Source organism: Panulirus ornatus, chromosome 19, assembly GCF_036320965.1.
Source record: "Panulirus ornatus isolate Po-2019 chromosome 19, ASM3632096v1, whole genome shotgun sequence".
In the NCBI taxonomy this organism is placed as follows: Eukaryota; Metazoa; Arthropoda; class Malacostraca; order Decapoda; family Palinuridae; genus Panulirus; species Panulirus ornatus.
The window spans coordinates 54,094,281-54,119,271 of record NC_092242.1 but is presented as its reverse complement, the minus strand read 5'-3'; the positions used below and the strand labels follow the sequence as shown (position 1 = coordinate 54,119,271).

The 24,991-nt window shown below is 41.0% G+C and overlaps 2 protein-coding genes across 15 annotated transcripts in view; one reads left to right on the top strand and one right to left on the bottom strand.

Moving 5' to 3' along the window:
• Positions 1–24,991, bottom strand: part of LOC139755506 (trichoplein keratin filament-binding protein-like) — a 650,577-nt gene that overhangs the window by 210,592 nt on the left and 414,994 nt on the right. The window lies entirely within an intron of this gene.
• The window catches only part of LOC139755505 (uncharacterized), a 107,524-nt gene that overhangs the window by 75,653 nt on the left and 6,880 nt on the right, over positions 1–24,991 (top strand). For all 3 annotated transcript variants that reach the window (XM_071673861.1, XM_071673860.1, XM_071673859.1), the window contains 3 exons: positions 6,336–6,492; positions 22,293–22,424; positions 22,695–22,804. In XM_071673861.1, coding sequence (XP_071529962.1) covers positions 6,336–6,492; positions 22,293–22,424; positions 22,695–22,804 — 399 coding nt within the window. The remainder of the gene's footprint in view (positions 1–6,335; positions 6,493–22,292; positions 22,425–22,694; positions 22,805–24,991) is intronic.

The following is a 24,991-nucleotide window of genomic DNA, read 5'->3' as shown; positions in this document are numbered from 1 at the left end:
CACTTCCAGATATCTACAACACTTTGCTTCAAATTTTTCTCCATTCAAATTTACATCCCAACTAAATTGTCCCTCAACCCTGCTGAACCTAATAATCTCGTTTTTATTCGTATTCACTCTCAACTTTCTCATTTCACACACTTTTCCAAACTTGGTCACCAACTTCTGCAGTTTCTTCCTCGAATCAGCCACCACTGCTGTATCTTTGGCAAACAACTGACTTGCTTCCCAGGCCCTCTCATTCCCAACAGACTGCATACATGCCCCTCTCTCCAAGACTTGCATTTACCTACCTCACCATCCCATCCATAAACAAATTAAACAACCATGGTGACATCACACACCCCTGCCACAGAGTGATCTTCACTGGGAACCATTCGCTCTCCTCTCTTCTTACTCATACACACACCTCACACCCTTGATATAAACTTCTCTGCTTCAAGCAGCTTACCTCCCACATCATATATTCTTAAGACCTTCCACAAAGTATCTCTACCAACCCCACCATATGTGTTTTCCAGATCCATAAATGTTTTTTCTAAGTATTTCTCGCATTCTTCAAAGGAAACACCTGATCCACACATCCTCTACCACTTCTGAAACCACACTGCTCCTCCCTAATCTGATGCTCTAAGCATGCCTTCATCCTCTCAATCAATACCCTCCCATACAGCTTACCAGGTATACTCTACAAACTTATACCTCTGTTGTTAGAACACTTACCTTTATCACCTTTGCCTTTATAAAATGGCACTATATATGCATTCTGCCAATCCTCAGGCACTTCACCATGATCCATACATACACTGAATACCTTACCACGCAATCAACAACACAGTTACCCCCTTTTTTAATAAATTCAACAGTAATACCATCCACTCTTGCCACCTTGCTGGATTTCATCTCGTGCAGGGCTTTCACCACCTCTTCTCTCTTCACCAAACCACTCTCCATGACTCTCACTTCATCACTACCTGTTATCACTTCCCCTTTGCCCCTTCAGTGATACCCCTGTTTGTTCTCTTGTCTTTCACACATTATTTACCTCCTTCCAAAACATCTTTTTATTCTTCCTAAAGTTTAATGCTAATACTTCACCCCTACTCCCATTTGACCTCTTTTTCAACCCCTGCACCTTCCTCTTGACCTCCTGCCACTTTCTCTTATATATCTAATCATTTGTACTCCTTCCCCGTAAACACCACCCAAACACTTCTCTTTTCGTTTCCAATAGCAAATTTACTTCTTCATCCGACCACTCACTACCCTTTCTAATCTGCCAACCTCCCACCTTTCGCATGCCATATGCATCTCTTACACATGCCATCACTGCTTCCCTAAATATCTCCCACTTCTCATCCACTCCCCTTACTTCATTTGCTCTCACCTTTTACCATTCTATACTTAATCTCTCCTGGTATTTCTTCAGACAAGTCTCCTTTCCAAGCTCACTTACTCTCACTACTCCCTTCTCCCCAACATTGTTTCCTGTTCTTCGAAAACCTTACAAACCTTCACCCTCGCCTCCACAAGACAGTGACATCACACCAGCTGGCCCTCTCAGCACATTTACATCCAAAAGGCTCTTTCACATCCTTAATAATTCATGTGTAACCTAATAATGTGTGACAACCATCTTTCCTACTAACATATGTATACTTGCGTATATTTTTTTTTTTTTTGCTTTGTCGCTGTCTCCCACGTTTACGAGGTAGCGCAAGGAAACAGACGAAAGAAATGGCCCAACCCACCCCCATACACATGTATATACATACGTCCGCACACGCAAATATACATACCTACACAGCTTTCCATGGTTTACCCCAGACGCTTCACATGCCTTGATTCAATCCACTTACAGCACGTCAACCCCGGTATACCACATCGCTCCAATTCACTCTATTCCTTGCCCTCCTTTCACCCTCCTGCATGTTCAGGCCCCGATCACACAAAATCATTTTCACTCCATCTTTCCACCTCCAATTTGGTCTCCCTCTTCTCCTCGTTCCCTCCACCTCCGACACATATATCCTCTTGGTCAATCTTTCCTCACTCATTCTCTCCATGTGACCAAACCATTTCAAAACACCCTCTTCTGCTCTCTCAACCACGCTCTTTTTATTTCCACACATCTCTCTTACCCTTACGTTACTTACTCGATCAAACCACCTCACACCACACATTGTCCTCAAACATCTCATTTCCAGCACATCCATCCTCCTGAGCACAACTCTATCCATAGTCCACGCCTCGCAACCATACAACATTGTTGGAACCACTATTCCTTCAAACATACCCATTTTTGCTCTCCGAGATAATGTTCTCGACTTCCACACATTCTTCAAGGCTCCCAGAATTTTCGCCCCCTCCCCCACCCTATGATCCACTTCCGCTTCCATGGTTCCATCTGCTGCCAGATCCACTCCCAGATATCTAAAACACTTCACTTCCTCCAGTTTTTCTCCATTCAAACTCACCTCCCAATTGACTTGACCCTCAACCCTACTGTACCTAATAACCTTGCTCTTATTCACATTTACTCTTAACTTTCTTCTTTCACACACTTTACCAAACTCAGTCACCAGCTTCTGTAGTCTCTCACATGAATCAGCCACCAGCGCTGTATCATCAGCGAACAACAACTGACTCACTTCCCAAGCTCTCTCATCCCCAACAGACTTCATACTTGCCCCTCTTTCCAAAACTCTTGCATTCACCTCCCTAACAACCCCATCCATAAACAAATTAAACAACCATGGAGACATCACACACCCCTGCCGCAAACCTACATTCACTGAGAACCAATCACTTTCCTCTCTTCCTACACGTACACATGCCTTACATCCTCGATAAAAACTTTTCACTGCTTCTAACAACTTGCCTCCCACACCATATATTCTTAATACCTTCCACAGAGCATCTCTATCAACTCTATCATATGCCTTCTCCAGATCCATAAATGCTACATACAAATCCATTTGCTTTTCTAAGTATTTCTCACATACATTCTTCAAAGCAAACACCTGATCCACACATCCTCTACCACTTCTGAAACCACACTGCTCTTCCCCAATCTGATGCTCTGTACATGCCTTCACCCTCTCAATCAATACCCCCCCATATAATTTGCCAGGAATACTCAACAAACTTATACCTCTGTAATTTGAGCACTCACTCTTATCCCCTTTGCCTTTGTACAATGGCACTATGCATGCATTCCGCCAATCCTCAGGCACCTCACCATGAGTCATACATACATTAAATAACCTTACCAACCAGTCAACAATACAGTCACCCCCTTTTTTAATAAATTCCACTGCAATACCATCCAAACCTGCTGCCTTGCCGGCTTTCATCTTCCGCAAAGCTTTTACTACCTCTTCTCAGTTTACCAAATCATTTTCCCTAACCCTTGCACTTTGCACACCACCTCGACCAAAACACCCTATATCTGCCACTCTATCATCAAACACATTCAACAAACCTTCAAAATACTCACTCCATCTCCTTCTCACATCACCACTACTTGTTATCACCTCCCCATTTGCGCCCTTCACTGAAGTTCCCATTTGCTCCCTTGTCTTACGCACTTTATTTACCTCCTTCCAGAACATCTTTTTATTCTCCCTAAAATTTAATGATACTCTCTCACCCCAACTCTCATTTGCCCTTTTTTTCACCTCTTGCACCTTTCTCTTGACCTCCTGTCTCTTTCTTTTATACGTCTCCCACTCAATTGCATTTTTTCCCTGCAAAAATCGTCCAAATGCCTCTCTCTTCTCTTTCACTAATACTCTTACTTCTTCATCCCACCACTCACTACCCTTTCTAATCAACCCACCTCCCACTCTTCTCATACCACAAGCATCTTTTGCGCAATCCATCACTGATTCCCTAAATACATCCCATTCCTCCCCCACTCCCCTTACTTCCATTGTTCTCACCTTTTTCCATTCTGTACTCAGTCTCTCCTGGTACTTCCTCACACAAGTCTCCTTCCCAAGCTCACTTACTCTCACCACCCTCTTCACCCCAACATTCACTCTTCTTTTCTGAAAACCCATACAAATCTTCACCTTAGCCTCCACAAGATAATGATCAGACATCCCTCCAGTTGCACCTCTCAGCACATTAACATCCAAAAGTCTCTCTTTCGCGCGCCTGTCAATTAACACGTAATCCAATAACGCTCTCTGGCCATCTCTCCTACTTACATAAGTATTCTTATGTATATCTCGCTTTTTAAACCAGGTATTCCCAATCATCAGTCCTTTTTCAGCACATAAATCTACAAGCTCTTCACCATTTCCATTTACAACACTGAACACCCCATGTATACCAATTATTCCCTCAACTGCCACATTACTCACCTTTGCATTCAAATCACCCAACACTATAACCCGGTCTCGTGCATCAAAACCACTGACACACTCATTCAGCTGCTCCCAAAACACTTGCCTCTCCTGATCTTTCTTCTCATGCCCAGGTGCATATGCACCAATAATCACCCATCTCTCTCCATCAACTTTCAGTTTTACCCACATTAATCGAGAATTTACTTTCTTACATTCTATCACATACTTCCACAACTCCTGTTTCAGGAGTACTGCTACTCCTTCCCTTGCTCTTGTCCCCTCACTAACCCCTGACTTTACTCCCAAGACATTCCCAAACCACTCTTCCCCTTTACCCTTGAGCTTCGTTTCACTCAGAGCCAAAACATCCAGGTTCCTTTCCTCAAACATACTACCTATCTCTCCTTTTTTCACATCTTGGTTACATCCATACACATTTAGGCACCCCAATCTGAGCCTTCGAGGAGGATGAGCACTCCCCGCGTGACTCCTTCTTCTGTTTCCCATTTTAGAAAGTTAAAAAAATACAAGGAGGGGAGGATTTCTGGCCCCCCGCTCCCGTCCCCTCGAGTCGCTTTCTACGACACGCGAGGAATGCGTGGGAAGTATTCTTTCACCCCTATCCCCAGGGATAATATACATATATATATACACATACACACACATACACACACACACACACGCACATATACACACACACACACATACATATATATACATGTGAAGAATGTAAGAAACAATTTAGAAAACTGAAACTTCTAGCTTGAAATGAAAAGAAAAAATGAATGTCACATAATGGTTCAACCTCTGGCTATGGAAAAAGGAAATGTTTAATTTATTTACACAAACGTCAATAGTAGTTCTCATCAATTTAACCACTGTATCAATAAGCTTCAATGTCTAAGCTACATTTTTTCCAATTTCACTATTTTCTTGTCAAAGCACCATGTATGAAAACTATCACTCCAGTAACACAACTATAAACATTTACTTCCCCTTTAAAAAAAGTTCTGGGGAAGTCTGCGTATATATATATATATATATATATATATATATATATATATATATATATATATATATATATATATATATCTTTTTTTTTAAAACAGATTTTCCCAATTACCAGTTTTTTACAGCCCACAATTCCACAGGCTCTTCACCATATCCATTCTTATCACTGAATACCTTATGTGTAACTACGTATACTATACCCTCAACTGTCTTATTACTTACCATTGCATTTAAATCACCCATCACTAATACCTGGTCTTGTGCACCAAAACTGCTGACACAATTGCTCAGCTGCTCCCTAAACACTTGCCTCTCATGATCTTTCTTCTTGTGGCCAGGTGCATTTTCAGTTTTACCCTTGACTTTACTCCTAGACATTTCCAAACCATTCTTCCCATTTACCTTTGAGCTTTGTTACTCTCAGAGCCAGAACATCCAGGTTTCTTTCCTCAAGCATACTACCTATCTCTCCTCCCTTCTCATCTGAATCTTTGAGAAGGATGAGCACTCCCCCCCCTGGCTCCTTTTGTTTCCTCTTTTAGAAATTAAAATACAAGAAGGAGAGGGTTTCCAGCCTTCCACTCCTGCCCTGTCTCGTCATGTTCTACAAAATGCAGGGAATACTGAGGTAGAATTCTTTCTCCCCTACCTCAGGGATAGGTAGATTATATAAGAGTAATATTTTTTGCATCATATAATCATTTTTTCAATTTTATCTTTCTACTGTCATCATTCCTTTTCCCTTTCAATGAGGTGGATTAAGCACACACATCAGCCACTTTCCCATTTTCATTTACTGCTACCATCATCAAACCTTGTCCATTGTATTAATGTGAAACATGAATTTCATTCTCCTGAATGTACATGTTTTAGATGTATAACCTTTGGGTATGAAATAATAATGAGAATGCATTTATTACTCTTGGTGGAGGAATACTGATTTTGTTAATTCTATATTTCCACCAACAGGCTATATGTAAATCTTTGACAAAGCTCCAGATCCTCAACTTGAATGGATGTATAAGTGTGTCAGACATTGGTCTGGCAGGTCATGGTCTTGGTCAAAAAGATCCAGATATATGTGGAACAAGTCTCTCATTAGAAAACCTTGGCATAAAGGAAAGGGGTAAGCTGCCATAAAATCAGATTCATATTTTCAATGATATTGTTCTAGATAGAAGTAAAACAAATTAGTTATTTAACTGTTTGTTACTGTTAGCTTCTATAAGTTTATTATTGTCTTTTATGTACTTTATGGAAATGAATGTTTATTGTTTCTTGTATATTCATTAGTTTTAACATTTACATACACATCATCACTTTTTTGTTTGCAATTTATACCATCAGCAAGACAATGTCAGGAATGGATGAAGATATTATGGCCTCATTTGCTCATATCAGTTTTCTAGCTGTCTTATGTAATGCAATGAAACTACAGCCCCCTAGCCACAACCAGGCCCCACAGACCTTTCTATGGTTTCTGGGCTCCCAGCTGCTGCAGATGCCCTGGTTCAGTCCACTGAGAACACAGCACCTCCTATTTACCACGTTACTTCAGTGCATCCTATTCTTTGTGCCCCAAACACTCTCCCTCATGTTCAGGCCCTGTCCTCTTAAAATGTTTTCCACTTCATCCTTGCACCTCAGTATAGTCTTCCTTCTTGTCCCCTCTATTTCTTACTCATACATACATACATAGATACATACATACATACATACATACATACATACATATATATATATATATATATATATATATATATTTTTTTTTTTTTTTTTTTTTTTTATACTTTGTCGCTGTCTCCCGCGTTTGCGAGGTAGCGCAAGGAAACAGACGAAAGAAATGGCCCAACCCCCCCCCCATACACATGTACATACACACGTCCACACACGCAAATATACATACCTACACAGCTTTCCATGGTTTACCCCAGACGCTTCACATGCCTTGCTTCAATCCACTGACAGCACGTCAACCCCTGTATACCACATGACTCCAATTCACTCTATTTCTTGCCCTCCTTTCACCCTCCTGCATGTTCAGGCCCCGATCACACAAAATCTTTTTCACTCCATCTTTCCACCTCCAATTTGGTCTCCCTCTTCTCCTCGTTCCCTCCACCTCCGACACATATATCCTCTTGGTCAATCTCTCCTCACTCATTCTCTCCATGTGCCCAAACCATTTCAAAACACCCTCTTCTGCTCTCTCAACCACGCTCTTTTTATTTCCACACATCTCTCTTACCCTTACGTTACTTACTCGATCAAACCACCTCACACCACACATTGTCCTCAAACATCTCATTTCCAGCACATCCATCCTCCTGCGCACATCTCTATCCATAGCCCACGCCTCGCAACCATACAACATTGTTGGAACCACTATTCCCTCAAACATACCCATTTTTGCTTTCCGAGATAATGTTCTCGACTTCCACACATTTTTCAAGGCTCCCAAAATTTTCGCCCCCTCCCACACCCTATGATCCACTTCCGCTTCCATGGTTCCATCCGCTGACAGATCCACTCCCAGATATCTAAAACACTTCACTTCCTCCAGTTTTTCTCCATTCAAACTCACCTCCCAATTGACTTGACCCTCACCCCTACTGTACCTAATAACCTTGCTCTTATTCACATTTACTCTCAACTTTCTTCTTCCACACACTTTACCAAACTCAGTCACCAGCTTCTGCAGTTTCTCACATGAATCAGCCACCAGCGCTGTATCATCAGCGAACAACAACTGACTCACTTCCCAAGCTCTCTCATCCCCAACAGACTTCATACTTGCCCCTCTTTCCAGGACTCTTGCATTTACCTCCCTTACAACCCCATCCATAAACAAATTAAACAACCATGGAGACATCACACACCCCTGCCGCAAACCTACATTCACTGAGAACCAATCACTTTCCTCTCTTCCTACACGTACACATGCCTTACATCCTCGATAAAAACTTTTCACTGCTTCTAACAACTTGCCTCCCACACCATATATTCTTAATACCTTCCACAGAGCATCTCTATCAACTCTATCATATGCCTTCTCCAGATCCATAAATGCTACATACAAATCCACTTGCTTTTCTAAGTATTTCTCACATACATTCTTCAAAGCAAACACCTGATCCACACATCCTCTACCACTTCTGAAACCGCACTGCTCTTCCCCAATCTGATGCTCTGTACATGCCTTCACCCTCTCAATCAATACCCTCCCATATAATTTACCAGGAATACTCAACAAACTTATACCTCTGTAATTTGAGCACTCACTCTTATCCCCTTTGCCTTTGTACAATGGCACTATGCACGCATTCCGCCAATCCTCAGGCACCTCACCATGAGTCATACATACATTAAATAACCTTACCAACCAGTCAACAATACAGTCACCCCCTTTCTTAATAAATTCCACTGCAATACCATCCAAACCTGCTGCCTTGCCGTTTGTGTGAATAAATTGTACATTTCCTTTTCCATAGCCAGAGGTTGAACCATTATGTGACATTCATTTTTTTTCATTCATTTCAAGCTAAAAGTTTGTTTTCTAAATTGTTTCTTACATTTTTCATATGTATATATATGTATGTGTGTGTGTGTGTGTGTATGTGCATATGTGTGTGTGTGTGTGTGTGTGTGTGTATATGTATATATATATGTATATTATCCCTGGGGATAGGGGTGAAAGAATACTTCCCACGTATTCCTCGCGTGTCGTAGAAAGCGACTAGAGGGGACGGGAGCGGGGGGCCGGAAATCCTCCCCTCCTTGTATTAACTTTCTAAAATGGGAAACAGAAGAAGGAGTCACGCGGGGAGTGATCATCCTCCTCGAAGGCTCAGAGTGGGGTGCCTAAATGTGTGTGGATGTAACCAAGATGTGAAAAAAGGAGAGATAGGTAGTATGTTTGAGGAAAGGAACCTGGATGTTTTGGCTCTGAGTGAAACGAAGCTCAAGGGTAAAGGGGAAGAGTGGTTTGGAAATGTCTGGGGAGTGAAGTCAGGGGTTAGTGAGAGGACAAGAGCAAGGGAAGGAGTAGCAATACTCCTGAAACAGGAGTTGTGGGAGTATGTGATAGAATGTAAGAAAGTAAATTCTCGATTAATATGGGTAAAATTGAAAGTTGATGGAGAGAGGTGGGTGATTATTGGTGCATATGCACCTGGGCATGAGAAGAAAGATCATGAGAGGCAAGTGTTTTGGGAGCAGCTAAATGAGTGTGTTAGCGGTTTTGATGCACGAGACCGGGTTATAGTGATGGGTGATTTGAATGCAAAGGTGAGTAATGTGGCAGTTGAGGGAATAATTGGTATGCATGGGGTGTTCAGTGTTGTAAATGGAAATGGTGAAGAGCTTGTAGATTTATGTGCTGAAAAAGGACTGATGATTGGGAATACCTGGTTTAAAAAGCGAGATATACATAAGTATACTTATGTAAGTAGGAGAGATGGCCAGAGAGCGTTATTGGATTACGTGTTAATTGACAGGCGTGCGAAAGAGAGACTTTTGGATGTTAATGTGCTGAGAGGTGCAACTGGAGGGATGTCTGATCATTATCTTGTGGAGGCTAAGGTGAAGATTAGTATGGGTTTTCAGAAAAGAGGAGTGAATGTTGGGGTGAAGAAGGTGGTGAGAGTAAGTGAGCTTGGGAAGGAGACCTGTGTGGGGAAGTACCAGGAGAGACTGTGTACAGAATGGAAAAAGGTGAGAACAATGGAAGTAAGGGGAGTGGGGGAGGAATGGGATGTATTTAGGGAATCAGTGATGGATTGCGCAAAAGATGCTTGTGGCATGAGAAGAGTGGGAGGTGGGCTGTTTAGAAAGGGTAGTGAGTGGTGGGATGAAGAAGTAAGAGTATTAGTGAAAGAGAAGAGAGAGGCATTTGGACGATTTTTGCAGGGAAAAAATGCAATTGAGTGGGAGAAGTATAAAAGAAAGAGACAGGAGGTCAAGAGAAAGGTGCAAGAGGTGAAAAAAAGGGCAAATGAGAGTTGGGGTGAGAGACTATCAGTAAATTTTAGGGAGAATAAAAAGATGTTCTGGAAGGAGGTAAATAGGGTGCGTAAGACAAGGGAGCAAATGGGAACTTCAGTGAAGGGCGTAAATGGGGAGGTGATAACAAGTAGCGGTGATGTGAGAAGGAGATGGAATGAGTATTTTGAAGGTTTGTTGAATGTGTCTGATGACAGAGTGGCAGATATAGGGTGTTTTGGTCGAGGTGGTGTGCAAAGTGAGAGGGTTAGGGAAAATGATTTGGTAAACAGAGAAGAGGTAGTAAAAGCTTTGCGATATATATATATATATATATATATATATATATATATATATATATATATATATATATATATATATATATATATATATATATTTTTTTTTATCTATTCATTTATTTATTTTGCTTTGTCGCTGTCTCCCGCGTTAGCGAGGTAGCGCAAGGAAACAGACGAAAGAATGGCCCAACCCACCCACATACACATGTATATACATACACGTCCACACACGCAAATATACATACCTATACATCTCAATGTACACATATATATACACACACAGACATATACATATATACACATGCACACAATTCACACTGTCTGCCTTTATTCATTCCCATCGCCACCTCGCCACACATGGAATAACAACCCCCTCCCCACTCATGTGTGCGAGGTAGCGCTAGGAAAAGACAACAAAAGCCCCATTCATTCACACTCAGTCTCTAGCTGTCATGTAATAATGCACCGAAACCACAGCTCCCTTTCCATATCCAGGCCCCACAGAACTTTCCATGGTTTACCCCAGACGCTTCACATGCCCTGGTTCAATCCATTGACAGCACGTCGATCCTGGTATACCACATCGTTCCAATTCACTCTATTCCTTGCACGCCTTTCACCCTCCTGCATGTTCAGGCCCCGATCACTCAAAATCTTTTTCACTCCATTTTTCCACCTCCAATTTGGTCTCCCACTTCTCCTCGTTCCCTCCACCTCTGACACATATATCCTCTTGGTCAATCTTTCCTCACTCATTCTCTCCATGTGACCAAACCATTTCAAAACACCCTCTTCTGCTCTCTCAACCACACTCTTTTTATTTCCACTTATCTCTCTTACCCTTACATTACTTACTCGATCAAACCACCTCACACCACATATTGTCCTCAAACATCTCATTTCCAGCACATCCACCCTCCTACGCACAACTCTATCCATAGCCCACGCCTTGCAGCCATACAACATTGTTGGAACCACTATTCCTTCAAACATACCCATTTTTTGCTCTCCAAGATAATGTTCTTGACTTCCAAACATTCTTCATGGCTCCCAGAATTTTCGCCCCCTCCCCCACCCTACGACTCACTTCCACTTCCATGGTTCCATCCACTGCCAGATCCACTCCCAGATATCTAAAACACTTTACTTCCTCCAGTTTTTCCCCATTCAAACTTACCTCCCAATTGACTTGACCCTCAACCCTACTGTACCTAATAACCTTGCTCTTATTCACATTTACTCTTAACTTTCTTCTTTCACACACTTTACCAAACTCAGTCACCAGCTTCTGCAGTTTCTCACATGAATCAGCCACCAGCGCTGTATCATCAGCAAACAACAACTGACTCACTTCCCAAGCTCTCTCATCCACAACAGACTGCATACTTGCCCCTCTTTCCAAAACTCTTGCATTCACCTCCCTAACAACCCCATCCATAAACAAATTAAACAACCATGGAGACATCACACACTCCTGCCGCAAACCTACATTCACAGAGAACCAATCACTTTCCTCTCTTCCTACACGTACACATGCCTTACATCCTCAATAAAAACCTTTCACTGCTTCTAACAACTTGCCTCCCACACCATATATTCTTAATACCTTCCACAGAGCATCTCTATCAACTCTATCATATGCTTTCTCCAGATCCATAAATGCTACATACAAATCCATTTGCTTTTCTAAGTATTTCTCACATACATTCTTCAAAGCAAACACCTGATCCACACATCCTCCACCACTTTTGAAACCACACTGCTCTTCCCCAATCTGATGCTCTGTACATGCCTTCACCCTCTCAATCAATACCCCCCCATATAATTTACCAGGAATACTCAACAAACTTATACCTCTGTAATTTGAGCACTCACCTTTAGCCCGTTTGCCTTTGTACAATGGCACTATATAAGCATTCCGCCAATCCTCAGGCACCTCACCATGAATCATACATACATTAAATAACCTTACCAACCAGTCAGCAATACAGTCACCCCCTTTTTTAATAAATTCCACTGCAATACCATCCAAACCTGCTGCCTTGCCGGCTTTCATCTTCCGCAACGCTTTTACTACCTCTTCTCCGTTTACCAAATCATTTTCCCTAACCCTCTCACGTTGCACACCACGTCGACCAAAACACCCTATATCTGCCACTCTATCATCAAACACATTCAACAAACCTTCAAAATACTCACTCCATCTCCTTCTCACATCACCACTACTTGTTATCACCTCCCCATTAGCCCCCTTCATGGAAGTTCCCATTTGCTCCCTTGTCTTACGCACTTTATTTACCTCCTTCCAAAACATCTTTTTGTTCTCCATAGAATTTAATGATACTCTCTCACCCCAACTTTCATTTGCCCTCTTTTTCACCTCTTGCACCTTTCTCTTGACCTCCTGCCTCTTTCTTTTATACATCTCCCTCTCATTTGCATTTTTTCCCTGCAAAAATCGTCCAAATGCCTCTCTCTTCTCTTTTACTAATAATCTTACTTCGTCATCCCACCACTCACTACCCTTTCTAATCAACCCACCTCCCACGCTTCTCATGCCACAAGCATCTTTTGCGCAAGTCATCACTGCTTCCCTAAATACATCCCATTCCTCCCCCACTCCCCTTACCTCCTTTGTTCTCACCTTTTTCCATTCTGTACTCAGTCTCTCCTGGTACTTCCTCACACAAGTCTCCTTCCCAAGCTCACTTACTCTCACCACTCTCTTCACCACAACATTCTCTCTTCTTTTCTGAAAACCCCTACAAATCTTCACCTTCGCCTCCACAGGATAATGATCAGACATACCTCCAGTTGCGCCTCTCAGCACATTAACATCCAAAAGTCTCTCTTTCGCACGCCTATCAATTAACACGTAATCCAATAACGCTCTCTGGCCATCTCTCCTACTTACATATGTATACTTATGTATATCTCACTCTTTAAACCAGGTATTCCCAATCACCAGTCCTTTTTCAGCACATAAATCTATAAGCTCTTCACCATTTCCATTTACAACATTGAACACCCCATGCATACCCATTATTCCCTCAACTGCCACATTACTCACCTTTGCATTCAAATCACCCATGACTATAACCTGGTCTTGTGCATCAAAACCACTAACACACTCATTCAGCTGCTCCCAAAACACTTGCCTCTCATGATCTTTCTTCTCATGCCCAGGTGCATATGCACCAATAATCACCCATCTCTCTCCATCAACTTTCAGTTTTACCCATATCAATCTAGAATTTACTTTCTTACACTCTATCACATACTCTCACAACTCCTGTTTCAGGAGTCAAGAGAAAGGTGCAAGAGGTGAAAAAGAGGGCAAATGAGAGTTGGGGTGATAGAGTATCATTAAATTCTAGGGAGAATAAAAAGATGTTTTGGAAGGAGGTAAATAAAGTACGTAAGACAAGGGAATCAATGAAAACTTCAGTGAAGGGGGCTAATGGGGAGGTGATAACAAGTAGTGGTGATGTGAGAAGGAGATGGTGTAAGTATTTTAAAGGTTTGTTGAATGTGTTTGATGATAAGAGTGGCAGATATAGGGTGTTTTGGTCGAGGTGATTGGCAAAGTGAGAGGGTTAGGGTGAATGATTTGGTAAACAGAAAAGAGATAGTGAAAGCTATGCGGAAGATGAAAGCCAGCAAGGCAGCGGGTTTGGATGGTATTGCAGTGGAATTTATTGAAAAAGGGGGTGACTGTATTGTTGACTGGTTGGTAAGGTTATTTAATGCATGTATGACTCATGGTGAGGTGCCTGCGGATTGGCAGAATGCTTGCATAGTGCCATTGTACAAAGGCAAAGGGGATAAAAGTGAGTGCTCAAATTACAGAGGTATAAGTTTGTTGAGTATTCCTGGGAAATTATATGGGAGGGTATTGATTGAGAGGGTGAAGGCATGTACAGAGCATCAGACTGGGGAAGAGCAGTGTGGTTTCAGAAGTGGTAGAGGATGATTGGATCAGGAGTTTGCTTTGAAGAATGTATGTGAGAAATACTTAGAAAAGCAAATGTATTTGTGTGTAGCATTTATGGATCTGGAGAAGGCATATGATAGAGTTGATAGAGATGCTCTGTGGAAGGTATTAAGAATATATGTTGTGGGAGATAAGTTGTTAGAAGCAGTGAAAAGTTTTTATTGAGGATGCAAGGCATGTGTACGTGTAGGAAGAGAGAAAAGTGATTGGTTCTCAATGAACGTAGGTTTGCGACAGGGGGTGTGTGATGTCTCCATGGTTGCTTAATTTGTTTATGGATGGGGTTGTTAAGGAGGTGAATGCAAGAGTTTTGGAAAGAGGGGCAAATATGCAGTCTGTTGTGGATGAGTCAGTTGTTGTTCGCTGATGATACAGCGTTGGTGGCTGATTCATGTGAGAAACTGTAGAAGCTGGTGACTGAGTTTGGTAAAGTGTGTGAAAGAAGAAAGCTGAGAGTAAATGTGAATAAGAGCAAGGTTATTAGGTACAGTAGGGATGAGGGACAAGTCAAATGGGAGGTAAGTTTGAATGGCGAAAGACTGGAAGAAGTGAAGTGTTTTAGATATCTGGGAGTGGATCTGGCAGCGGATGGAACCATGGAAGCAGAAGTGAATCATAGGGTGGGGGAGGGGGCGAAAATTCTAGGAGCGTTGAAGAATGTGTGGAAGTCGAGAACATTATCTCAGAAAGCAAAAATGGGTATGTTTGAAGGAATAGTGGTTCCAACAATGTTATATGGTTGCGAGGCGTGGGCTATGGATAGAGTTGTGCGGAGGAGGGTGGATGTGCTGGAAATGAGATGTTTGAGGACAACATGTGATGTGAGATGGTTTGATTGAGTAAGTAATAATAGGGTGAGAGAGAGGTGTGGTAATAAAAAGAGTGTGGTTGAGAAAGCAGAAGAGGGTGTTTTGAAATGGTTTGATCACATGGAGAGAATGAGTGAGGAAAGATTGACCAAGAGGATATATGTATCAGAGGTGGAGGGAATGAGGAGAAGTGGGAGACCAAATTGGAGGTGGAAAGATGGAGTGAAAAAGATTTTGAGTGATTGGGGCCTGAACATGCAGGAGGGTGAAAGGAGGGCAAGGAATAGAGTGAATTGGAGCGATGTGGTATACCGGGGTTGACGTGCTGTCAGTGGATTGAATCAAGACATGTGAAGCGTCTGGGGTAAACCATGGAAAGCTGTGTAGGTATGTATATTTGCGTGTGTGGACGTATGTATATACATGTGTATGGGGGGGGGTTGGGCCATTTCTTTCGTCTGTTTCCTTGCGCTACCTCGCAAACGCAGGAGACAGCGACAAAGTATAAAAAAAAAAAAAAAAAAAAATATATATATATATATATATATATATATATATATATATATATGTATATATATATATATTTTTTTTTTTCATACGATTCGCCATTTCCCGCATTTGCGAGGTAGCGTTAAGAACAGAGGACTGGGCCTTAGAGGGAAAATGCTCACCTGGCCCCCTTCTCTGTTCCTTCTTTTGGAAAATTAAAAAAAAAACGAGAGGGGAGGATTTCCAGCCACCTGCTCCCTCCCCTTTTAGTCGCCTTCTACGACACGCAGGGAATACGTGGAAAGTATTCTTTCTATCCTATCCCCAGGGATAATATATATATATATATATATATATATATATATATATATATATATATATATATATATATATATATATATATATTTTTCTTTCTTTTCTTTCAAACTATTCGCCATTTCCCGCGTTAGCGAGGTAGCGTTAAGAACAGAGAACTGGGCCTTTGAGGGAATATCCTCACCTGGCCCCCTTCTCTGTTCCTTCTTTTGGGAAAAAAAGAAAAAAAAAAAAAAATGAGAGGGGAGGATTTCCAGCCCACCGCTCCCTCCCCTTTTAGTCGCCTTCTACGCTGTCTCCCGTGTTTGCGAGGTAGCGCAAGGAAACAGACGAAAGAAATGGCCCAACCCACCCCCATACACATGTATATACATAAGTCCACACACGCAAATATACATACCTACACAGCTTTCCATGGTTTACCCCAGATGCTCCACATGCCCTGATTCAATCCACTGACAGCACGTCAACCCCGGTATGTCACATCGATCCAATTCACTCTATTCCTTGCCCTCCTTTCACCCTCCTGCATGTTCAGGCCCCAATCACACAAAATCTTTTTCACTCCATCTTTCCACCTCCAATTTGGTCTCCCACTTCTCCTCGTTCCCTCCACCTCCGACACATATATCCTCTTGGTCAATCTTTCCTCACTCATTCTCTCCATGTGCCCAAACCATTTCAAAACACCCTCTTCTGCTCTCTCAACCACGCTCTTTTTATTTCCACACATCTCTCCTACCCTTACATTACTTACTTGATCAAACCATCTCACACCACATATTGTCCTCAAACATCTCATTTCCAGCACATCCACCCTCCTGCGCACAACTCTATCCATAGCCCACACCTCGCAACCATACAACATTGTTGGAACCACTATTCCTTCAAACGTAGCCATTTTTGCTTTCTGAGATAATGTTCTTGACTTCCACACATTCTTCAAGGCTCCCAGGATTTTCGCCCCCTCCCCCACCCTATGATTTACTTCCGCTTCCATGGTTCCATCCACTGCCAGATCCACTCCCAGATATCTAAAACACTTTACTTCCTCCAGTTTTTCTCCATTCAAACTTACCTCCCACTTGACTTGACCCTCAACCCTACTGTACCTAATAACCTTGCTCTTATTCACATTTACTCTTAACTTTCTTCTTTCACACACTTTTCCAAACTCAGTCACCAGCTTCTGCAGTTTCTCACCAATCAGCCACCAGTGCTGTATCATCAGCGAACAACAACTGACTCACTTCCCAAGCTCTCTCATCCACAACAGACTGCATACTTGCCCCTCTTTCCAAAACTCTTGCATTCACCTCCATAACAACCCCATCCATAAACAAATTAAACAACCATGGAGACATCACACACCCCTGCAGCAAACCTACATTCACTGAGAACCAATCACTTTCCTCTCTTCCTACACGTACACATGCCTTACATCCTCGATAAAAACTTTTCACTGCTTCTAACAACTTGCCTCCCACACCATATATTCTTAATACTTTCCACAGAGCATCTCTATCAACTCTATCATATGCCTTCTCCAGATCCATAAATGCTACATACAAATCCATTTCTTTTCTAAGTATTTCTCACATACATTCTTCAAAGCAAACACCTGATCCACACATCCTCTACCACTTCTGAAACCACACTACTCTTCCCCAATCTGATGCTCTGTACATGCCTTCACCCTCTCAATCAATACCCTCCCTTATAATTTACCAGGAATACTCAACAAACTTATACCTCTGTAATTTGAGCACTCACTCTTATCCCCTTTGCCTTTGTACAATGGCACTATGCAAGCATTCTGCCAATCCTCAGGCACCTCAACATGAATCATACATACATTAAATAACCTTACCAACCAGTCAACAATACAGTCACCCCCTTTTTTAATAAATTCCACTGCAATACCATCCAAACCTGCTGCCTTGCCGGCTTTCATCTTCCGCAAAGCTTTTACTACCTCTTCTCTGTTTACCAAATCATTTTCCCTAACCCTCTCACTTTGCACACCACCTCAACCAAAACACCCTATATCAGCCACTCTATCATCAAACACATTCAACAAACCTTTAAAATACTTACTCCGTCTCCTTCTCACATCACCAGTACTTGTTATCACCTCCCGACTAGCCCCCTTCACTGAAGTTCCCATTTGCACTTTATTTACCTCCTTCCAGAACATCTTTTTATTCTCCCTAAAATTTAATGATACTCTCTCACCCCAACTCTCATTTGCCCTCTTTTTCATATATATATATATATATATATATATATATATATATATATATATATATATATATATATATATATATATGTAGGTTTGCGGCAGGGGTGTGTGATGTCTCCATGGTTGTTTAATTTGTTTATGGATGGGGTTGTTAGGGAGGTAAATGCAAGAGTTTTGGAAAGAGGGGCAAGTATGAAGTCTGTTGGGGATGAGAGAGCTTGGGAAGTGAGTCAGTTGTTGTTCGCTGATGATACAGCGCTGGTGGCGGATTCATGTGAGAAACTGCAGAAGCTGGTGACGGAGTTTGGTAAAGTGTGTGGAAGAAGAAAGTTAAGAGTAAATGTGAATAAGAGCAAGGTTATTAGGTACAGTAGGGTTGAGGGTCAAGTCAATTGGGAGGTGAGTTTGAATGGTGAGAGGCTGGAGGAAGTGAAGTGTTTTAGATATCTGGGAGTGGATCTGTCAGCGGATGGAACCATGGAAGCGGAAGTGGATCATAGGGTGGGGGAGGGGGCGAAAATTTTGGGAGCCTTGAAAAATGTGTGGAAGTCGAGAACATTATCCCGGAAAGCAAAAATGGGTATGTTTGAAGGAATAGTAGTTCCAACAATGTTGTATGGTTGCGAGGCGTGGGCTATGGATAGAGTTGTGCGTAGGAGGATGGATGTGCTGGAAATGAGATGTTTGAGGACAATGTGTGGTGTGAGGTGGTTTGATCGAGTAAGTAACGTAAGGGTAAGAGAGATGTGTGGAAATAAAAAGAGCGTGGTTGAGAGAGCAGAAGAGGGTGTTTTGAAATGGTTTGGGCACATGGAGAGAATGAGTGAGGAAAGATTGACCAAGAGGATATATGTGTCGGAGGTGGAGGGAACGAGGAGAAGAGGGAGACCAAATTGGAGGTGGAAAGATGGAGTGAAAAGGATTTTGTGTGATCGGGGCCTGAACATGCAGGAGGGTGAAAGGAGGGCAAGGAATAGAGTGAATTGGAGCGATGTGGTATACAGGGGTTGACGTGCTGTCAGTGGATTGAATCAAGGCATGTGAAGCGTCTGGGGTAAACCATGGAAAGCTGTGTAGGTATGTATATTTGCGTGTGTGGACGTGTGTATGTACATGTGTATGGGGGGGTTGGGCCATTTCTTTCGTCTGTTTCCTTGCGCTACCTCGCAAACGCGGGAGACAGCGACAAAGTATAAAAAAAAAAAAAAAAAAAAAAAAAAAAAATATATATGGTCATTATCTTAAGGAGGCAAAGGTGAAGATTTGTGAAGGTTTTCAAAAAAGAAGAGAGAATGTTGAGGTGAAGAGAGTGGTGATAGTAAGTAAGCTTGGAAAGGAGACTTGTGTGAGGATATACCAGGAGAGATTGAGTGCAGAATGGAAAAAGGTGAGAGCAAATGATGTAAGGGCAGGGGGGAGGAATGGAATGTATTTAGGGAAGCAGTGATTGCTTGTGCAAAAGATGCGTGTGGCATGAGAATGGTGGGAGGCGGGCAGATTAGAAAGGGTAGCGAGTGGTGGGATGAAGAAGTAAGATTGTTAGTGAAAGAGTAGAGAGATGCGTTTGGACAATTTTTTCAGGGAAGCAGTGCTAATGACTGGGAGATGTATAAAACAAAGAGGCAGGAGGTCAAGAGAAAGGTGCAAGAGGTGAAAAAGAAGGCAAATGAGAGTTGGCGTGAGAGAGTATCATTAAATTTTAGGGAGAATAAAAAGATGTTATGGAAGGAGGTAAATAAAGGGGAAGGTTTTGAGCGGTTGGGTCCTGAACATACAGGAGGGTGAGAGATGTGCAAGCAATAGTGAATTTGAATGGTGTGGACTGAGAGCTGTGATTTTGGTGCTTTACACATGACAGCTAGAGACCGAGTGTCAATGAACATGGCCTTTTTGTCTGTTTTCCTGGTGCTACCTCGCTGAAGCAGGGAACAGTGATTATGTATAATACATAAACAATATAATATATAAACACCCATACATGAACATATGCATACATACATATACATAACATATACACATATACATACATATACAGATATACACATGTACATATTCATACTTGAGTCTCCATCCATTCCCAGGAAACAGCATCGCTACCCCTTGCTTTATATAGGTAGCACCAGGAAAACAGATGAAAAAGGCTCCATTCATTCACACTTGTCATACACAAGCTAATAAAGCCATTCCTTCTTTTGCCCTCGGTTCTACCTCATAAATGCAGGAAACAGGAAACAAGTATAAAGGAAAGAAAAGAATTGCTCAGCATGTTTCTTTTCCAAAATCTTCCGTTTGAGTGTAGAAATCCCTCCCTACATTCAAAATTTATTTCCTTCAGTTACATGAATGAAATAAACTGAAAGCTATGAATGAAATTGTGTTCACCAGACCCAAACAGAATCTTTGGTATCTTTTTTTTGTGCTTTATGCCAAAGCACTTTTAAACTCTAACATAGTCCATAGAAACAACATATTGAAATATGCAGAGCCAGGTCAGATGTCAGTTTCATACTCTGTTAAGCATTGGTTTAGTACTTTCCAGGATGGTTCCAGCTGGACCTGTAAAATGAACTGGAAGCACACTTTTTTTCACCGAACTTAAATATTGCATACCTAGTTTCCTCATGTATACCTAGAGGCATTTAATGGTATACAGCATTATTATATCATGTGGGGAAATCACTTTTAAAAGTGTCATGCCATAGTCTATGCAGTTGGGAAAATAAACTACCAGGAGTCCCTGACTTATAAATACCTATACTTATGAATGATCTCAAAAAATACTATTTATAATGGCATTCAGTCAATTGCTCATACTTACAAAGTGTAGAACTACTTAAACATCATTCTTATTGAGTACTGCTTAATGTTTTTTTTTAACTATAATCATTGCAGAATTCGATATTTATTACATTATCACAGTTAGATATAAGTATCTATTCCAATTCTATGCGAATTATCATATCTTAATGTTTTCTAACAAACAGGAAAAATTCTAAAAATTCAAATACATATTTGAAAAAGCATGAATTCCATAAGTATTTTCTTAGGAAGTTATGAACAGGTGTATGTCTGTCTGGTCTTTGAAAAGAATTGTCAGCACATTATACAATTACTTATACCATTCATTTAAGTATTACCTAATCACTTGTTCTTGTTATACTTAATCAGTATTGCTGTCTTCTGCTATTGTATTGATCAGGTTCTCATTCAGAGTCTAAAAAAGTTCTTTTTATTGTCCTTAATCTATTTATGCTGTGTTTATTCAGGAGTTCAGTCAAATCTTTGGGAAAGCCTGTAATATTCAAACATTTATGGTATAAGGTTTTAAAAAAGGAAAACATTCACACACATGACCCAGTGTAGGTCCCACATACCCCTGGAAGGGCAAAACATCTTACAGTATACAAAATACAATGAAACACCGTTGTTTATGGGCATCACTCTGAAAATTGAAACTTCTATTAGTTTATAGAGATTTAGGCTAAAGGCACCAATTCAGTTCATGGGGTTGATAAGCATTGACTTTTTTACACTCCTACTTTTGGTCTTGAGACTGATTTCTTTACATCCCTCTGTCTATCCATAGGCTGCTGCCAGTGATAAACAGAATTTTTTGTTCTGAATTTGCCCAAGTCTGAGATACAGTGGGGGCTCAGTGTATGTCAAAACTTTCTGATACATTTCTGAATGTCCAACCAGTGACCAGTTGGAGTTACACTGATGGTATTACCATAAAGTAGTGCTCACCTTTGTTCATATATTCAATAACATCTGCTGATTGTAATGTTCTTTGTTCAGATCCATACCAAGTGCAGCTTGGATCAAAAGCAGAAAAAATTATACGACAAGAAGCAGAAGTAAAGAAATACTTGCAAGACAATGCTGTGCAAATTGTTCAGTCTTCTGAATATGGCCTGTCAAATCTTGCTGGTGAGTAACAATACTGTTTGATTAATATGTTCTAATAGCTGCCCCTGAACTTATAATACCTCCTTTGATTAATACTGAGATATTTTACAATTTAAATTTTCTTAGTTTTATAAAGACGTACTAATACTGACTGTGCTCACAGTTATTTGGGCATGCAAGTTTACTCTAGAAATTTTGTTACCCATATCTTCTTAAACAGAAAATTATTTTGAAAAGTGTCACATGAATCCTTAATCTGGAATATCCAATTTTCTGTCTTTGTGAAATCAGGTTTGCATGAGCTGAACCTGTGTGGCTGTAAGAAGCTGACAGACATCACGATGATCCATGCCTTCCATCTTAGAGAACTGAAGTACCTGAATATTTCACACTGTCAAGCAGTACGTTATTTATCTTTATATATTTATTTATTTTGCTTTGTCGCTGTCTCCCGCGTTAGCGAGGTAGAGCAAGGAAACAGATGAAAGAATGGCCCAACCCACCCACATACACATGTATATACATACACATCCACACACGTAAATATACATACCTATACATCTCAACGTATACATATATGTGCACACACAGACATATACATATATACACATGCACATAATTCATAGTCTGCCTTTATTCATTCCCATCGCCACCCTGCCACACATGAAAATAACCACCCTCTCCCCCCAAATGTGCACAAGGTAGCGCTAGGAAAAGACAACAAAGGCCACTTTCGTTCACATTCAGTCTCTAGCTGTCATGTAATAATGTTATATAAACCTTAATTTTTTTACAATAAACATAAATTTTAATTGATGATCCTTCATTAATTATGCTGATATTTATATGAGAACTGGTGGGATGTCTGATTACTATCTTGTGAAGGCAAGGGTGAAGACTTGTAGAGGTTTTCGAAAAAGAGGAAACAATGTCAGGGTGAAGAGACTGGTGAGAGTCAGTGAGCTTGGAAAGAGACCTGTTTGAAGAAATACCATCAGAGATTGAGTGTAGGTTGGCTAAAGGTTATAGTAAATGAAGCATTGGGAGTGGATGAGGAATGGGAGTTATTTAGGGAAGCAGTGATGGCATGTGGCATGCGAAAGGTGGGAGGTGAGCAATTTAGAAAGGGTAGTGAGTAGTGGGATGAAGTAAAATTGATGGTGAAAGAGAAAAGAGTGGCATTTGGGCAGTACTTACAGGGAAGGACTGCAAGTAATTGGGAGATGTATAAAAGAAGGAACAGAGAAGGGGGCCAGGTGAGGATATTCCCTCAGTGGCCCAGTTCTCTGTTCTTAACGCTACCTTGCTAACGCGGGAAATGGCGAATAGTTTGAAAAAAAAAAAAAAAATAAGAGAAAGCAGCAAGATGTCAAGACGAAGGTACAGGAATTGAAAAAGAGGGCACATGAGAGTTGGGATGAGTGAATATGAGTAAACTTTAGGGATAATAAGATGTTTTGGAAGGAGGTAAATAATAAGTGATAAACAAGAGAACAAATGGGAACACTGGTAGAGAAGACAGAAGGGGGAGTGAAAAAAAAAAATGGTAATTATGAAGTGAGGAGATGGAGTGAGTATTTTGAAAGGCTGTATTTGATGACAGTGGTAAGTTGTATGGGGAAGTGAAAAAAAAAACTGGTAATTATGAAGTGAGGAGATGGAGTGAGTATTTTGAAAGGCTGTATTTGATGACAGAGTGGTGAGTTGTATGACTGAGAGGGTGAGAGCATGTACAGAGCATGAGATTTGGGAGTAGTGTGGTTTCAGAAGTGATAGAGGATGCATGGATCAGGTGTTTGCTGTAAAGAATGTGTATGAGAAAGACTTTAAAAAAAATAAATTTGGATCTTTATGTAACATTTATGGATCTGGAGAAGGCATATGATAGTTTTGATAGAGATGCTAAGTGGAAGTTCATAAAGAGTGAATGGTTCCAAGTGAAGGCTGGTCTGCGGCAGGGGTGTGTGATGTCACCATAATTGTTCAATTTGTTTATAGAAGGTGTGGTGAGGGAGGTAAATTAAAGGGTCTTGGGGAGAGGGTCAAGTATGCAGTCTGTTGAAGATGGGAGGGCCTGGGAGGTAAGTTAGTGGTTGTTTGCTGTTGATACAGCTTTGCTGGCAATTTGAGTGAAAAACTACAAAAGTTGAAGACTGAATTTGGAATACTGTGTTAAAGAAGTTTTGATACTGAATTCCTTTTTTTTTTACCAATATTCCATTAACTGAAGCACAGGGACAATACAAGTGTACACACATAGTTTAAAAATGCAATTCTGCATAAAATCTCACCAAGAATTAACTAAGAAGACTTGGAAATTGCCTTTAAGGACTCCTTTTTTATTTTTTGATAAACACATATTCTTAATCTTTTCTCTCTTTTTCAATTTTATAGTTTGTCACTGTCTCCCACGTTAGCGAGGTAGCACAAGGAAACAGACGAAAGAATGGCCCAACCCACCCACATACACATGTATATACATACACGCTCACACATGCACATATACATACCTATACATTTCAACGTATACATACATATACATACACAGACATATACATATATACACATGTACATAATTCATACTTGCT